General features: G+C 36.3%; 2 protein-coding genes and 1 long non-coding RNA gene across 7 annotated transcripts in view; all 3 read left to right on the plus strand.

Moving 5' to 3' along the window:
• Positions 1-18,040, plus strand: part of LOC796311 (zinc finger MYM-type protein 1) — an 854,498-nt gene that overhangs the window by 379,512 nt on the left and 456,946 nt on the right. The window lies entirely within an intron of this gene.
• The window catches only part of wu:fe14d05, a 312,007-nt gene that overhangs the window by 224,755 nt on the left and 69,212 nt on the right, over positions 1-18,040 (plus strand). The window lies entirely within an intron of this gene.
• On the plus strand, positions 2,290-16,159 carry LOC147844973 (uncharacterized). 2 transcript variants are annotated; one of them, XM_087249233.2, is made up of 3 exons: positions 2,290-2,329; positions 2,701-2,842; positions 10,701-16,159. In XM_087249233.2, the coding sequence occupies exon 3, from the start codon at positions 10,866-10,868 to the stop codon at positions 11,901-11,903; it is 1,038 nt and encodes a 345-aa protein (XP_087105359.1). In that variant the 5' UTR covers positions 2,290-2,329; positions 2,701-2,842; positions 10,701-10,865; the 3' UTR covers positions 11,904-16,159. The 2 variants fall into 2 exon arrangements, with proteins under 2 accessions (XP_087105359.1, XP_087105360.1); XM_087249234.2 differs by having other exon boundaries at positions 2,708-2,842.

Below are 18,040 nucleotides of genomic sequence, written 5' to 3' on the forward strand. Positions count from 1 at the left end.
TTGGCCCCCATTAAAGCTGGTATAAAGATGCAAATGAGCAGTGGGGAGCAGTGAAGACTCAAGACACATACAGTGGGGGATGGGAAGTTCAGCAGCTTTACAAACCAGTTTTACAGAGAAATAATGATGTATTGGGAAAATAAGTTGACTTTAGCCATCTTCATTTGTTTAGCTGCTATTGTTTTATAGTACTATTGATGAAAGCTTTTTTTTTTATTTTGGTTGCTGCATTTTGTAGTTACTGTTGATACACTTATGATATGTAACACATTTCAATTAATTTTTTCCCAAGCCTGGTTAAAAGGTAATGCAAGAGTTGTGTGTTGTTTTTGTAGAAGTTTCTCAGAGTTGCTTGGCTGAAGTCTTTGTGTAAAGATGCAAATGAGCATTGAAAACTCAATCCATACCGATGTCTCAATACACACAACTACATTCACTTATATAATAGTTATAGAAGATGTATACTGTAATACTGTGATATATTATCATTCGTTGAAAGGAACAATTTATAAACTTCACATTGAGGTTTTATTTGTGTTAAGTTCAGTCAATATATTGACATGAGCTAACTATTAGCAGAGTTTTAGTCATTTATTTATTACTGAACTTGTTCTTTATGTGAGTTTAGAGTCCTTTATTTATCTTAAAGCACATGCAGCTCATGACTGGCTTCTGGAAGACTGTAAACACTTTATGTTTATAAATTGTTACTATCAAAATGTAACTTGTTTCTGTGCCAATTTTGTTTTCTTTCCTTTGTTTTTTAGTTGAACAGAACATGTGTAAGCAGCTCAGCTTTCCCGAAATCCTCTTATTCTCCTGGTATGTATTAAAGATGTTTTTCTCTCTATTTATTACTTGTGTTTGTGCACACAAATATGCATAGACATTCACAGAAGCATATATAAGATACTCTGACAAAACCTTTTCCTTTTAACACAGTAAAGCGATCACATACTGTGATGCATCTAAATATTTATAATTAGAAAATAATTACATCACTAGTAAATTTATTGTATTGGCAGTTTATACAGAATAATTCAACGACAAGAGTTAACTTTCATATCTACACAATGCATAACTTTTAACGTGATTAACCTGCTCTACCTACACCAACTACAGCATTTCTCAGACTTCTGTTTCACTATGGTGTAATTACAGTGGTTAACATCACATACAACAACAACTGCACTTACTCCTGTAACTTGTTTGCAACAATGAATTTTAAATATCTGCGTCACATATTCATTTAAATAAATGGATCATCATTGTGTGCGGTCATCTTTATTAATAGCTGCCTGATCATTAACTGAATAGGACCGTTTAACGTATAAGAAACCCGTTGACAGGTATAGCTGTTCATGCCAATACCAACTTGATAGACTATTACATGAACATATTACATGAACAGGACCTGCCTAACATCTCTTAAGACAAATAAGCATAGAGTCTATAACAATACATGCTTGATTGCCCAGATCAATACAGTCGCTACATCTGAATGGTGCTTTTTCACACATTTTAAAAATAACAACTATTTGTAAGCGAAGTTCTTATCCAATACCAGTTTAATACCTTAAATAATTATACATGTGAGGCATCACAGTGGTGCAGTAGGTAGCACTGATCGCCTCACAGTAAGAAGGTCGTTGGTTTGAGCCTCTGCTGGGTCAGCTGACATTTTTGTTTGTGTGTTCTCCCCATGTTCACATGAGTTTCCTCCAGGTGCTCTGGTTTCCCCCAAGTCCATAGGAACTGTTGAACCATACAGTGGCTGTTTTTTGCCCCTATATTCTCTTTATTTGCATTCAGCAGAAACAGTTTTGAAACTAGTAGAGGATGAGTAAATGACAGAATTGTAATTTTTATGTGAACTACCCCTTTAATGCTTATGTAAGTAAAGGTAAATTAAATATTACTACAGATATTGCTAAAGAATGGCAGGAAACGTGGAACACAGATAATAAGAGACAACAATTCATGTGAAAAAAGAAACCCTATATAGGCCTATGAAGTTGTAGAAATAGAAGAGGTCATAATTATGAGGATGAGATTTGGACTCAGATATTAATAGGAAAGTAGTTTGTTGTAGACATACAAGTCATTATAAAGTGGATTAAAAAAAGTTAAGAAAATGTTTAGATTTAAGGTTTGTGAGAGAGAGAGAGCAGACAAAGAGTAAAGTGAAAACCATGGGAGAAATGTATCAATAAGTCATGACTGCAACAGATAGTGGCAAAAAAGTTAAACAAAAAAGACTTTTATTTTGCCGTGGCGCGTGACGTCATCAGGCAGCGCCGCTTCGTCGCTGTGATTCAACTGGAGAAAGGTTTGTTTTAAAACGTTTACAGATATAAACTGATTTAAAGTTAAAGTTCTAAAGTTTTAAGTTTTTTATACGATGCTATATTATGTTCCTGCTGTTGGAAATATTATTTTAACCATTTATACAACTATTTTAGTATTTTAGTACCTTAGTACTATTTTATTCTCAGTAACTGAAGGCTGTTGTTTGAATAAAACAACAGAAAAGTGTATAATAAGTGTTTAAATTAAATGTTTCACCTGATTTCTTTTTGTTAATTACTCTCAAATAAAGAAACCATTGAAGCAAGTGTTGAAGAGAAATTATTTTGTTTCTGTTCATTGTTTTGTTCATTTTAAACAGGACATTTTTATTGTTTTGTTCATTTTTAACAGGATAAAGTGTCCAAACACAGAGAAAAACTCCTGCTGAAGCGACTGATCTCCACACTGTTATAAAGATGGCGTTTATTAAAGAAGAGAGTGAAGATTGAAGAGACATTCACAGTCAAACAGGAAGATCTGCAGGAACAAACAGGTTGGTTTTAATACTGATATATTTTAATATTAAGAATAGGCTACTAAATTAAATCCATCTTGCAGCCCTGAGTGTGCTGCCTATTTCTCCTAAACGCACAAAAGCACTCATTGAAAGACAGGAATGAGTTTCTTTTGTCACTTGCTCTCGTGTCTTTTGTCATTCTTTTAATGTATTATTAGTCTCCCATTTTCTCTACCTTTTTAAGGTTATTGTTTTTCTTGTTCTCCTGCTGTTGGTAAAGCGTCACGAGCACTGGCGCTATATACAATAAACAAAAACAATAAATTAAAGTTCAAATGAGCTGACGATATTTGACCTACAGTATTCTCATAGAAGATATCTGCTATTACGGTGATAGTGTTGACTTTTACTTTTCATTTGCATATGTCACGTTGATCACAATTTTTTCATCAACTTCTTTATGGGTTTAAACTTGTTTCTAGTAGTTGTTACTAGTTCTCACAGATAGTATCTGAGTTAGAATTACATCATTATTATAATAGCTAATTACCGGGGCTATTGCTTTTAAACAGGGTTTCTGCGGTGCCTTAAATTCCAAAATCAAAATTTTCAATCTACAATCACCAACAACCCATCTCAATAAAACTTTTCATTCAAAAAGGTCTTTTTAACTCTATTTATCATAATGGTTTAAATATTTACTTACAATAACATTTGTTTAAACGTGCTCCATTACTGCTGAGGACATCGACCTAGACAGATTGTTGTGCATATATTTTGTTTATTATAGGTTTTAAAACGTTTAAAGCATTTGTTCATTTATTTATTTATTAATTTTAAAGAAAGTTTACTTGGGAAAAAAAGTGTATGGATACAAGTAAAGCTTACTTGTTGCTACACAGAATTTTAAATCTTTTGCTAAAAAATATCTAAAATATAATATATTATTGTATAATTAAATTATGATATTTTTTCATCGGGCAAAATAAAATATTTTCATCTTAGCCATTTGAAAAATTCCTTAGCCTTTAGCCCTTTATGAGTCTAAAATTTCAGTCATAATGGTCTTAAAAAATCTTTAAAATTCTTAAATTTAACTTGGTGAAACCTGCAGAAACTCTTGTTTAAAGTATGTCAAAAAACATGGATGCCCCCAATTTTAAGCTTGATGAATGAAATTGACACTAAAATAATAAATTGTTCTAAAACATTGTACAGTATTCTTAACTATATGATGTTGCTGTGGGACGACGTGAAACAAAATGAACAAATTATAGTGAAACAATAACGCTTAGCATTGCACTGACTACAGCTGACCAACAAACTAGTCTAAAAATGACTTTTTCTGCTTTAGTAATGGATTACAGCATGCTAATGAAATGCAAACATCTGAGTGTAAAGTTCTTCAGTATTGACCATATTCTTCATGTACCAGCAGGCGGCGACATTCAAATCCTTTTTGCTTGAGACTTAAAAAAAATAATAATAATTTTTAGATCCTAAAAACAGTGTTCTGCTGCTTAGGCATGTGACGACAACAGTTTACAAGGTATACTGCGGTTAGAAAAAAGTTGATTTTTTAAAACTGCCAAAATGTTCTGCTGTACCATTCCTTTGGTATATGTAAGTTTTTTTTTTAAGATTTTGTTTTAAGTTTTTCAGGACAACAGTATCTTCAGCAAAAAAGATATCCAAAGGTGCCGTTTTAAATCGTTAAGAAATCTGTTTTTGAAACTAATGCAGACAGTGTGTGACGTGTCTGAAGAGCGAGAAGGGATCCGGGGGTGAGAAAGGTGTGCAACTTATTTGAGGACCGGGAGGGAGACGTGCGATTTTTCACTGCTCGTTTTCACTCGTTTGCTCGTTAGGGTTAGTTTTGTAATTAAATTTAATTCACATTTCACATGATTTCTATGTGATTAGCTGACAGGTACATTTCTTCTGTCACTGTACCAAAATTTGAGGTCAAATGATTAGGATCCATATCTTTATTACATTTAGATGAAAATTGTCTAAAAATATTGGCCCAAAATCTATGTAATTTAGGGCATCCCCAGAACATATGACTGATCTGCTCGTTCCAAACCACATCTGGGACAAGATGAATCTGAGTCACATACAGAAGATGAGTGTACCAGTTCTATGGCATATTGCCAGGCTGTATCTGATATTTCTAGTCCCAGTTCGTCTTCCCATTTCTGATTTATATGGTTTAGGGAAGGAGAGGGCAGTTCTTTGGATCACTTCATACAACATGGAAATCATACCCCTTTGATATGGGTCCATATTTACCAATTCATCTATCCAGCATGCTTCTGGTTGGTTCAGTGAAGGACAGAAGTGTTTTTTAATGAAACTATGGACCTGAGGGTACCTAAAAGATTAGACTGGGGAATCTCAATGTCTGTTCTTGACTGTTAAATGAGATAAATATGCCATCTTTAAACAAGTCTTTAACACAGTTAACTCCCTTCCTAAACCAAAATTGGACTGCTGAAATCTATAATCTTGGCAATACAAACAGACACAGTCTGAAATAGAAACAGAAATCTTGGTAGTATTATCAGTTTAATGGAATTGATCTTCCCAGCCAAAGATAAAGGAAAGGTTGACCAGTGCGTCATGTCTCGTTTGACTTTGTCTAACGTCATTTAAAATTATTATTAAACAAATCCTTATATTTACGTGTCACACTCACACCAAGATATACAAATTTATCAGGACTTGCTTAAAATGGAAAGGTTTGGGTAGACATTTGCTGTGCTCTATCATTGATAGGGAAAAGGAGATTTTTTGCTAGATTGACTTTGTCTCAAGAAACATTTGCAAATTCTGAAATGATTGTAAGAGCTTTTGGAATGCATGTATCTGGATTTGACAGAAAAAAGTAGATCATCCGCATATAGCAGAAACTTATGTTCTTGTCCCTCTCTGAAAATTCCTTGCAAGCCATCTGAGTTCCTTAAATTGGTTACAGGAGGTTTGATGACAACGTCAAAGAGCAGAGGGGACAGAGGGCAGTCCTGTCTCGTTCCTCTAGAGCAGGCATGTGCAAACTTGGTCCTGGAGGGCCAGTGTTCTGCAAAGTTTAGTTCCAACCCCAATCAGACACACCTGGACTAGCTAATCAAGCTTTTATGTCCCGTTTCCACTGAGTGGTTCGGTTTGGTACGCTTTTATGGCCATTTCCACTGTCAAAAGGCGTACCGAACCAAACCGTACCATACCACTTTTTTGGCACCCTTTCGAAAAGGTCCCAAACACTAAGGCCGTACTCACACTAGATACAGCTGCCTCGAACCGGGCCAAAGCGCTTGTGCCCCTCCCGTCTCCCCCGACGGCCCGCACTCACACCACAAACAGGCCTCGGCACACTTACGTCATCGCTGCTGCGCTGTTCAGTGAGAAGCGCTCTCTCACTCAACAGCACAGTGGAGATTTCTCTAGTTATATCGTTTCAGTCGTTAGTTATGCAGTGACATGCAGTCGAATATTTCACCAAACAGTCCTTAGGGATGCTGTGACACGCAGTCAGATATTTCGCCAAACAGATTCGCCACTTTTGGCGCTCATAAACAATCATAAAGCTCTCGTGCTGCAGGAATGAGGAGGTCTGCTGAAGCCACGCAGCTGTCGTGCTTCGAGGAGTTCTCGTCTGTAATAAACTACGGCAGTTTGCGTTCACTGAACAGTAAGAATGATTAATAAATCCATATGTAACAGCCCCTTAAAAGTCACGTCTCGCTTTCAGTTTCGGGCTTTGGCGCGTTTTGCACTCACACACAAGCGTACCGTGCCAAAGCCCAAGTGAACCGCGCTAGGGCACACCTCTTCCAACCGGGCCAAGGCCGGCCAAGTGAACCGTGCTTGAGCCCGATTCAGCGCACTCACACTTCTCAAACGATCCGGGAAACGGGCCTGGGCACGGTACGGATGGCATAGTGTGAGTAGGTCCTAAATGGCAGAGCTAGACGTGCAGCTGAACGCTATTGGTTTACAGAGATACGTCATTCGTAGACACAAGCCAGAATCTTAACAAAGGACCCGCCATGTTTGAAATACACAGCGAGAGATTACAGCAGAATTATATACATATGCAGCCATGGTCGATCCGGGCTCAAACAAACCCTGTCGTCGTCTTGATAAACAGCCACAAAGCCATGGAGCAGAGCAGATTTACCCTGTGCAGCGTAGTTTTTTACGAGCCGGTCTGAAGCCCGAGTGGTTTCGCTTTCTTCCTTACGCTCGCCACGCGTCTCTATTTGAAATAACAAACTTCTTGAGCTGATAATAATAACATGCGATTGATTATTGACAAGCTTTGGAAACCCGGTCCTGTGAGAAGCTGACAAACGCGGGACACATTCTGTGACACATTCAGAAAGAAAAGGACAAACGTTAAAATTCCTTCTTTTGTCAACTGATCTGAATCACAGAGGTATGGTAATTCTTAATAATTAAAAAAGCTCTCAATACATTCAATTTAGTTTACCTCAGAGTTGTAAAGAGTTTTATAGAAGTTTTTTAAATTGATCACTAATACCCTGTTTATCAGTAATAATACTGCCATCATCCTAACTAACTGCTACTATAACACCAGCTGCTGAGGATTGTTTCAGTTAGTAACACAATAACCTGCCAGCTCGTTCACCATGTTCATAATGAATCTGGCGTGATCTTATGTGGAGATCCTCAAGGAGTCATTCCGCTTGCAGAATAAGTATTTTCTTATGAAGCTCTTCGGGAGATGATGTTGATTGTAGCTGATCAATTGTATTATTTTTTTACATGACATTGTCCATCGCTGATGGCCGACAAACTTCACGATGCTTAGCCGGCATCAGGATCCATCGCCCCGCCCCACATTTATATTGATATGTAACTTATTATTTGCATGTCATCGTAATAGCAATAACAGTCTTTTTATGAGCTGTGTTAAATGTTACATATAGCTGCCGCTTGCACAGCTGACAGCATCGTGAGGATTAAATGAAGGATTATACAATACCTCTCGCGCTTAAATGTGTAGGTTCAGTGCCAAACACTGTTACCTGCGGACTTGAAGCCACTGGAAGTCTTTTATCTACTCTTGGAAAAGTGTAAATGGTGGATTAACATTCAGCACATGATCACTAAACAGATGCGCCGTTATTAATAGCTTTAGGTAAATGTCTGTAATTTTCATTCTTTCATCTTCAGCGCTTCACATTTTCGCTGTTGTAGCTCTTATCATCTGAAGGCAGAAGGCATTGACTGAGTGATTGACAGCTAATATTAACCAATCATTTGCATTCAGTTGTAGAGCAGTGAGCCAATAAGTAGAGCACAAAGGCGGGGCAAGCATTGCAGACTTTTTTACTTCAAGTTCACATAACAACTGTTTTAATCTGTTCCTGGTGCTGCGTTTGACGTTTTTAGGTGCAAAGATGCATTCTGCATAAATGTCTCCTAAATCTGTGCACGCGGTGAGGATTTTACAGTGAAAACAATGAAAATGTATGCTCTACACTGAACTCAAACCGAACTTTGGTTCTCCACCAGCTGTGGGAAAAAGCCATTGTAATGACACAGATCACTGTGCCATGCCCGTAGCCAGGGGGTTTCGGGTTGTTCGAACGAACCACCCCCCATGTAATTTAATTTAATATTATATTATACATATTATAATTATTTATTATATAATTATAATTATTATTATTATAATTATATATATAATTATATTATAATTATTTATATTCAACATATATATTGTAATAAAGTGTAATTTTATATAATTTTGGCCAGTAATTAGAATCCTATTGAGCCTCAAATCCACAATAAAGTGACGCGAGTCTTGTGACATAACCCAATGAGTGGTAACACTTGAGTCTTTGATGTGACATCCTCCTTTGATACCTTAAACTTTTGCTCTCTTCTCTTGAGCCCCTTTCACACATGCAGACCTTTCCGGAAAATTACCGACAATTTTCCGGAAAGGTTGTATGTTTGAACAGGTCCTTTTTGAAAATACCGGTAAATTCGTTCTGGCTATTTTCCGGAAAGAGAAGTTGTAACATTACCGGTAATTTGCCGGAATGCTGCGCTGTGTGAATGCAGAAGGAAGATTGCCGGAAAGAGCACGTGCACGTCTAGAACGTGCTGATGTGAGACGTCTGCTTGAGCCAATCAGAACAGTCAGACGCGTTTACGTCCGCGCGGTTTATGAGAATAAAAGCCTTTGAATATTTTCCCAGACGCATTTAGCTGCTGGAAGTTAGTCAGATCACGTTTATATGTTCTTCTTAATGCCAACTGTGTAAATAATCATCGATGAGATGCTTATGATAAGCCGCTGTTTGTTTACCTTCAAGCTGTGCGTGTACCTGTGAAACAGCCTGTGAGAGCCAGCACACGCAGATATTATGAACATCTCGACATGCCAAAGTGATCCTCCATATGTTTTCTTCGAAGTTTTTCACAATACTGATCATCCACAGAGTTTGTAATGTAGTCAAATGTTTACAAATACAAGCGCAGCCGTTTAAGGCTCATTTGTGGTAAATGATGTCAGAATTTACCGGTATTTTGGAATGGATGTGTGAAAGGTCTTTTCTGGAAATTTTCCGTAACGTCCTCGCCTGTGTGAACAGCGCTTTTTTAAATATACCGGTAAAGTCGTTCCGGAAATTTTTTGCATATTTACTGGTATCACTGTGTGAAAGGAGCTTTGATCTGTGTTACAGATTATCTCTTGTCATCTAGTTTTATATGCAGTCACAGGAGCTCTCGTTTCCCTTTTTTCCTGTTTATACCACATCATTTCCCTTCATGTTTGTCAGTATGTTGTCGATCATTTGTGTGCATATTATTTTGTTACTCACACTGTATGTTTCCAAGACCGCTAGTGAGTGAGTGTTTGGTTGTTTTTTCCTACGGCACTTCCTCAGGGCTCACCCGACCGGGTGTTTACTTTGACTTTTGCTTTTTCCAAGACTCGCTTCTCAATAAAGACTTGCATTTGAGCTCACTCTTTTTTTAACTCGTGACACAGGTATTTTCTTTCTCATTTGTGTTTAAAGGTCTTTAGATTTTGGCATGATGTCTAGCTTTGAGGCTTTTTTTGGTCTACTTCACTTTGTCAGACAGGTCCTATTTAGGTGATTTCTTGATTGCGAACGTGTGGTAGTAATCAGGTCTGGGTGTGGCTAGAGAACTTGAAGCCGGTGTGATAAATTAAAATTGCTCTAATGGGAATTTTTTTTTTCACACAAGTCTGTGTAGTTCAGTATTTTGTCTTCAATTTAAGAATAAAAACTTGATTTGTGTTTAATTGTGTTATCTTTTGATCTTTGACTAATATTTATTTTTTTGTTTGATGATCTGAAACAGTTAAGTGTTAGATTTCTGCATTGCATTTGTTACATACAGATTACATACCTCTAGAACATTTGTCATTTAATGGTGCAGATTTAAAGCTTTATGCAGATATAATACATGTGTCATATATGTCTATAAGGCAAATATTAGCAGAGATTCAGCTGTTTTTCTAACAGGTTTACCAGTCAGGCACAGAATGAAAAAGCATTCCCTATTGGCTTTACAAGTTTTACAAAAACAAGTTGTTTAGTTGTGATTACGAATATATACAAATAGAAACTGGCCATTTACAGCTTTCAAATTTATGTCTCATCAATATGACAAAAATTAATCTGGGAATAATCATATAAGAATCCGCTTAAATGTGTATCTGTGTAATGGACTCCAGGAGGTAAATATGACAAGATCAATCTAAATATGATCTGCTTTGTCTTTACATTTAATGTGCATCAAAATTAAGATTTGTGTAGCCAATGTTTTCACTTCCTTTTCACTGAGTTTTATGATTTACTAAAAAGTAAACTTATTTCTATTTCAGACCTAATTAAAGACTACGAGGAGAGTAGAGGAGGAACATCATGTCAAAATTGAGGACAAAACTCATTTAGAGACTGATGGTGTGTTAAAAGTGAGAGACAAGAGTTGTTTTACCTGCACTCAGTGTGGAAAGAGTTTGGCAAGCAAAAGCAAATTAAAGACTCACATGAGGATCCACACTGGAGAGAAACCATTCACATGCACTCAGTGTGGGAAGAGTTTCAGCCACTCATCATCTCTTAATCAACACATGAGAATCCACACTGGAGAGAAACCATTCACATGCACTCAGTGTGGGAAGAGTTTTAGCAAATCATCATCGCTTTATAGACACATGAAGATCCACACCGGAGGAAAACCTTTCACATGCACTCAGTGTGGGAAGAGTTTCAACCACTCATCATTCCTTAATCTACACATGAGGATCCACACTGGAGAGAAACCATTAACATGCCCTCAGTGTGGGAAGAGTTTTAGCAAATCATCGTCGCTTTATAAACACATGAAGATCCACACCGGAGAAAAACCATTCACATGCACTCAGTGTGGGAAGAGTTTCTACGATTCATCATACCTCAAAAAACACATGAGGATCCACACTGGAGAGAAACCATTCACATGCGCTCAGTGTGGGAAGAGTTTTAACTGCTCATCACACCTTAAAAAGCACATGATGATCCACACTGGAGAAAAACCATTCACATGCACTCAGTGTGGGAAGAGTTTCAGCAAATCTTCATCGCTTTATAGACATATGAGGATCCATACCGGAGAAAAACCATTCACTTGCACTCAGTGTGGGAAGAGTTTCAGCCACTCATCATCCCTTAATCTACACATGAGGATCCACACTGGAGAGAAACCATTCACATGCCCTCAGTGTGGGAAGAGTTTCATCCACTCATCACACCTTAAACAACACATCATGATCCACACTGGAGAGAAACCATTCACATGCACTCAATGTGGGAAGAGTTTCAGCACATCATCACACCTTAAACAACACATGAAAATCCACACTGGTGTGAGAGAGTTTATGTGCTTGGAGTGTGAGAAGACTTTTATTACAGCTGCAGGATTGAAACGGCACCAGAGGATTCACACTGGAGATAAACCGTACAAGTGTTCACACTGCAGTAAGAGGTTTACTCGCTCAGGAACCCTGAAAACACATGAGAGGATTCACGCTGGAGATAAACTGTAGACATGATCAGTGTGTTCTAGGGTTTGTTACCGAAACCCGGTGCCATTATAGCACCGGTACCATGGTAACCGGTATGCACCGGTATTAAATCAGCATATGAATTTCGGTGCTGCGGCATGGACGTGAGGGTTGCATAAAAAAAGGCACATATAGGTTTTGTCACAGCATCACTAAACATTTAATATTCAACTCGTTTAGTTTTGACTTCATTCATTTTTGATTTCTGTCTTGAACACATGATTTATTTACAACACATTTTTAAACACAATAGTTTAACTGACTCGTTTCTAATATCTAACGCTACTTTTTTATGCTGACAGTCAGTGCAGAACATTTTACTAGTTATTTTGCAAGACAGTATTCAGACAAAGTCCCTTTAAGTATTTTATAGTCTTTTATTTAGATTAAAGTGTAATTTAGACTTATCAGTTCCCTACGAAAGTTAAAATAATTATTCGAATTATTTTGTAACTGATTTGTTGTGTAAATCAAAAATATATAGTGAATATTTCTTAAGGAGGCTAATAATACTGACCTTATTTTTATTTATTTATTTTTATTAAAAACGGCTTTTATTCATGAAATAAACAATAAGAAATAGGACTTATTATGACTCCAGAATATTTATGTTTTAGGAAACACTGTAAAAGTTTTCAAAAACATTATTTTAAATGAATGGGAGGGCAAAATGAATCGACTTCAACTGTAGGCCTGTTAAAGTTTACAGGTGCAGCAATGTGCCTTGATGTACTTGAATGTTAGAAATGTGTTCTCCTACACCAGTACAATGTTACTTGTCAAATAAATGAACAAGGAAGATTATTTTGAGTTTAAGTTATTTAATTATCTTGTTTATGAAGACTGCAGAGTGATGGATGAAAACAAATGACTTCCAATAATGTTTTAAGTATTTTGTGATATATATGTTAAAATGTGCTCCTAAAAGTACGTGGCCCCTGCCCGCCCCCCACAGGTAAATAGTAAGCTAATGTAATTTCATAATGCAAATATTAAATTCATGCTAACCAACCAATGATCAAAGGAAATGTATTAATGTAATACAATATTAATTGATGTTTACTTTAAACTGTAATTATATTGTTCTATTAAAATTATTTTGAAAAAATCATTTGTCAAATAAAATATTTTTGAAGAGTCGTCCACCATCATTTTGTGGCTAAAAAGTGTTGATTCAGGCACCGTTTTGGCACAGGTATTGTTTTAAAAGTATCAATTTAGCACCGGTATCGAAAAACCAAACGATACCCAAACCTAGAGTTTCACTCATTCGAGGCAGCTTAAGAAGCTGAGAAAGAGAGCTCCTATACACACTGGTATTAATCTTCCTTTTTACGTCATATATGATAACCTAAACCATATTTAAATAACAATAGGCACAGCAAGAAAGGGCTTTTTAAAGAAGGAAGGCTTTCCCCTCACATTAAGAAGTTATTTTAGACTTCAAGGTTTGGAGATCTTTTTCTTAATGTTTTTTTATGTGGTTCAAGATATTCATGTTTGTGTTTTTCATGTTCCGATCAGTGATCTTCGCAATAATATCTGATTGTGCAAAAACAGAAATATAGAGTAATTACTTTGAATATTAATGGGTTACTAAATCCGATTAAAAGAAGCAAACCTGTGGCTAAAATTAAAAGAGAAAACCAACAGATAATCTTCTGGCAAGAGACATCTTTCTGATACAGAACATAGGAAATCAGAAACAATGGGATTTAGGGTTTTCTTTTCCTCATATAATAATGGTTGTAAACGAGGAGTAATGACATTAATCTCAAATAAAATCAACTTCCAATTAATTTCTAAGATTACTGATAAAGAAAGGCGATATAACTTAATTAAAGAAACTATCGACCAATACAAAGTTACATTAGTTAGTATATATAGACCACCTGAAAAAGACAAAGCAATTCTCAAAAAAATATTTAGTGTTATAGCCAAGGAGGCATCAGGTACGTTGATCTGTGGGGGAGACTGGAATGTACAACTTCAGCCTAAATTGGACTCATCTTCTAATAAGCAAATTAGTCAAGAAACAAGACAAATAAGATATTTGATGAAATAATTAGGCTCGATAGATGTATGAAGAGACATATACCCTCTTAAAAAAGAATATACTTTCTTCTCTTCTGCCCACATGTCTCATTCTAGAATTGTTTTTTTTGATGTTTGGGTCAGATCAACATAAAATAAAAGACTGTAAAATTGGAACAAGGGACATCTCAGACCATGCAGGAGTATATTTAACAGTTTACCTGGACAATATTCCAAGTAAGGCAAGGCAAGGCAAACTTTATTTATAGAGCACAATTTAACACAACCGTAGTTGATCCAAAGTGCTTTACAATAAAATAAACTAGACAATAAACCTAAAAATAACTGGTATTAAAAATACAATAAAATATATTTAAAAGTAATACTAAAATATAAATAATACAAAAATAACATGCATGCATCAGTCAAAGGCAAGAGAGTAAAAATGTGTCTTTAAGGTAGATTTAAAAGCATCCAAAGAAGGAGAGATTCTGATATTCAGAGGGAGACTATTCCAGAGCCTTGGGGCCGCAACACTGAAAGCTCGATCACCCTTTGACTTGCAGCGAGACCGAGGGACAGACAAAAAAAACTGATCATGTGATCTTAAGAATCTGCGAGCTGTATATGGCCTAATAAGCTCGCTGACATAGGCGGGGGCAGAATTGTGCAAAGCTTTATAAGTGAAAAGAAGAATTTTAAAATCAACCCTGTATTTTATAGGTAGCCAGTGCAATGAGGCAAGGACAGGGGAGATATGCTCTCTTTTCTTAGTTCCTGTTATTAATCTGGCGGCTGCATTTTGGACCAACTGTAGCCGAGAGAGTGTTGACTGAGGTAGGCCAATATACAAAGAATTGCAGTAGTCTAGACGAGAGGAGATTAAAGCATGGGTTACGATTTCTAAATCTTTTTTAGAAAGAAAGCGTTTAACTTTTGCCACCAATCTAAGCTGGAAGAAACTGCTCTTCACAACTGCATTTAAATGTTTGTCAAACTGCAGGAGTGGATCAAAAATAACTCCGAGATTCTTGGCGTGATTGTGCAGATTGTCGTTTAGGGCTCCTAGCTGAGTTTTAATTGAATTGTTGGTAGCAGCAGGACCTAAAATTAACACTTCTGTTTTATTCTCATTTAGTTGCAGAGAGTTATTTGTCATCCAGGTCTTAATGTCGGTAAGGCATAGGAAAAGATTTTCTAATGATAAATCTTTTCCTAGTTTGATTGGAAAGTATAGTTGGAGATCATCAGCATAGCAGTGATAGCTTATGTTATGTTTGAGGAGTATTGAGCTTAAAGGAAGCATATAAAGAGAAAATAAAAGAGGGCCAAGAATAGATCCTTGTGGAACACCACAATGAATAGGTTTAGGTGGTGAAGTAAAGGATCCAATATTTACAGAAAAAGATCTCCCCTTTAGATATGAGGAGAACCACTGCAAGGCAAGGCCCTGAACCCCAACAACACACTCAAGTCGTCTCAATAATATGTTGTGATCTACGGTATCAAAAGCAGCGCTTAGGTCTAAAAGTATTAAAATCGCAGAAGATCCAGAATCCATGGAGAGTAAAATGTCATTTGTGACCTTTAGTAGTGCAGACTCAGTGCTGTGTTTTGCTCTAAAACCAGATTGGAAGGGGTCTAGAATATTAAAAATGTCCAGATATGAGGTCAATTGTGAAAGTACAATTTTCTCTAAAACCTTTGAGATAAATGAGAGCTTAGATATGGGCCTGTAGTGGTCAGGCACAGCGGGATCAAGATTAGGCCTCTTTAATAGAGGCTGTACAACAGCATGTTTGAAGACATCTGGAAAAACCCCGTTTATTAAGGAGCTGTTTATTAAGGCTAAGAGGGAGGGGCAGATTGTATCTAAAACCTCTTTAAAAAGACGGCAAGGCAGCACATCTGAAGGACAAAAGGTGAGTTTCATCTGAGAAATTGTATTAAGTAGCTGAGAAGAAGATACAGGCTGAAAATTTGTGAAACTGTTTGATGGAGGGACCGAATCAGAATGATCTATGTCGGTGGGAAAGAGGTGTGATTTAATATCTTGTATTTTCTGAGCAAAAAAGTCAGAGAACTTTATGCACGTCTCCAGATTGACAACAGGAACAGAGCACATAGTTGGATTAAGAACTGAATTAATAGTTTTAAAAAGGACTTTTGGCTTACTTGCACTTTTAGCAATCAAATTTGAAAAATATTTAGATTTAGCCTCACTGACCGAGTCTTGATATGAATTTAGGCAGTCTTTTAAAATCTGGTAGGAAACCTGAAGTCCATCCTTTTTCCACCTGCGCTCAGCCCTTCTGCACTCTTGCCTGAGAGTACGGGTAGATGAATTTAACCAGGGCTGAGGAATTGAACTAACCCTAGACCTCTTTGATTTAAGAGGAGCAACTTCATTTAAAGCAAAATCATAAGCAGAATTAAAGGTTTCAGCAAGTTGTTCAGTGTCTGAACAAGATGGCAAAGAAGCATTAGCATTTGAAAGAAAGTTGGTGTAAGAATTAGAAAATTCAAGAGCAGAATTTTCGTGGAAAACACGAGAGAAAGAGACAGGTTGAGTAAGACATTTCGGCGATTTAAACTTAATCATTTGAATGATTTAACGTGTGTAGAATATGTTAAAAAAGAACTATTACAATATTTAAAACATAATAATAATGCAGAGGTGTCACCTAGTATCGATGGGACGCAGCTAAAAGCTGTTATGCGAGGTAAACTTATAATGTGGGGATCAGCGACTCATCTCCCATTACCTTTAAGAGCCAGTTGCGTCGCGTCATGAGCGCATTTGCATTTGCTATTTACATGACGTAAAGTAAGTTCACTTTCGCTTTTGCTCTCGTGGATAGGGAAACCTTTACGCTCAGACATCAATTAGCCTATAAATAATTAATTTTGTTTGTTAAGCGCAAAAATTTGTTTTAAAACTATTTCTAAATTCAGTTCTAATTTCCAACAAACGAATAAATTAACATTGATAATCAAGTATGTTAAAAAAACTGAGTTATTTCCAAATACACCTGCTGTGCCCCATACGACCTAAAACCTGACAGGTGGACAAATCTAAGCTTGTTTTTAATCAAACAAATATAAATATGGATATAATAAATAATACTGCTAATAATAATAACATTATACAAAAGCAAATTAAATGAACTGAAAAAGCCTCTCGAGATGAAGAAAGGCTGAAGGCAGTGGTTTTTAAAATTCATGTAGGCTAGAAATTAATATGTTTTGTAATAATTTAATCATTTATATTTATATCCTATATATATATATATATATATATATATATATATATATATATATATATATATATATATATATATATATATCCTTAATATCTTTTTCATATGTAATGATATTTGCGTATTGCTCTGCATCTTGTGTGTAGTGTGTAAGCCAGGCACACTTTGCACCAAACAATAGACCAACTTTGTTCTGATCTAAAGAACAGACTATTTACAGTTTCTCAAAATAGCAACGAGCCAAAACACGCCTGCTTTTTTAGACCAGAATGCCTATAGGTGCACATACGAGCGCAAATGCATTTGCTATTTAAACAGTTTGGCGCAATGCCTCAAAATGACCCTTGCGCCGAGGTGAAAGTAGCAAATAGCAATTGCTTTGCGTCTTGTGCCACATTGCGCCGGGTGTATGATAGGGCCCTATGCATCTATATTAGCTAAACGATTATAGGACATTTTTTCAGACCTAATAGATACTTATCAAACAGGTTTCATAAAACAAAGACAAACATGATAATATATGGCGAGCCCTTCACGTAATAGATGATATAGCTCAAAACAAGATTAGCACTCTTCTAAGTAGCCTAGACGCAGAAGAAGCTTTCGATTCGATGAGTTGGGATTTTTTATATTTAGTTCTGCAACGATTTGGATTTGAGAATGACAGTATACATTTTTTAAATCTTTATATTAAACTCCTACAGCTAGAATTAAAATAACTGTGGATATTTTCAGAACATATTATATTAGAGGATGTCGACAAGGGTACCCATTAAGTCCTTCCTTATTTGCATTATTTGTTATACCATTGGCACAACTAATCAG

Source organism: Danio rerio, chromosome 4 (assembly GCF_052040795.2).
Source record: "Danio rerio strain M-AB ecotype USA chromosome 4, GRCz13ab, whole genome shotgun sequence".
NCBI classification, from domain to species: domain Eukaryota; kingdom Metazoa; phylum Chordata; class Actinopteri; order Cypriniformes; family Danionidae; genus Danio; species Danio rerio.

Coding starts and splice junctions, on each gene's coding strand:
- LOC147844973 (XM_087249233.2), top strand. CDS start 10,866: ATGAGGATCCACACTGGAGAGAAACCATTCACATGCACTCAGTGTGGG.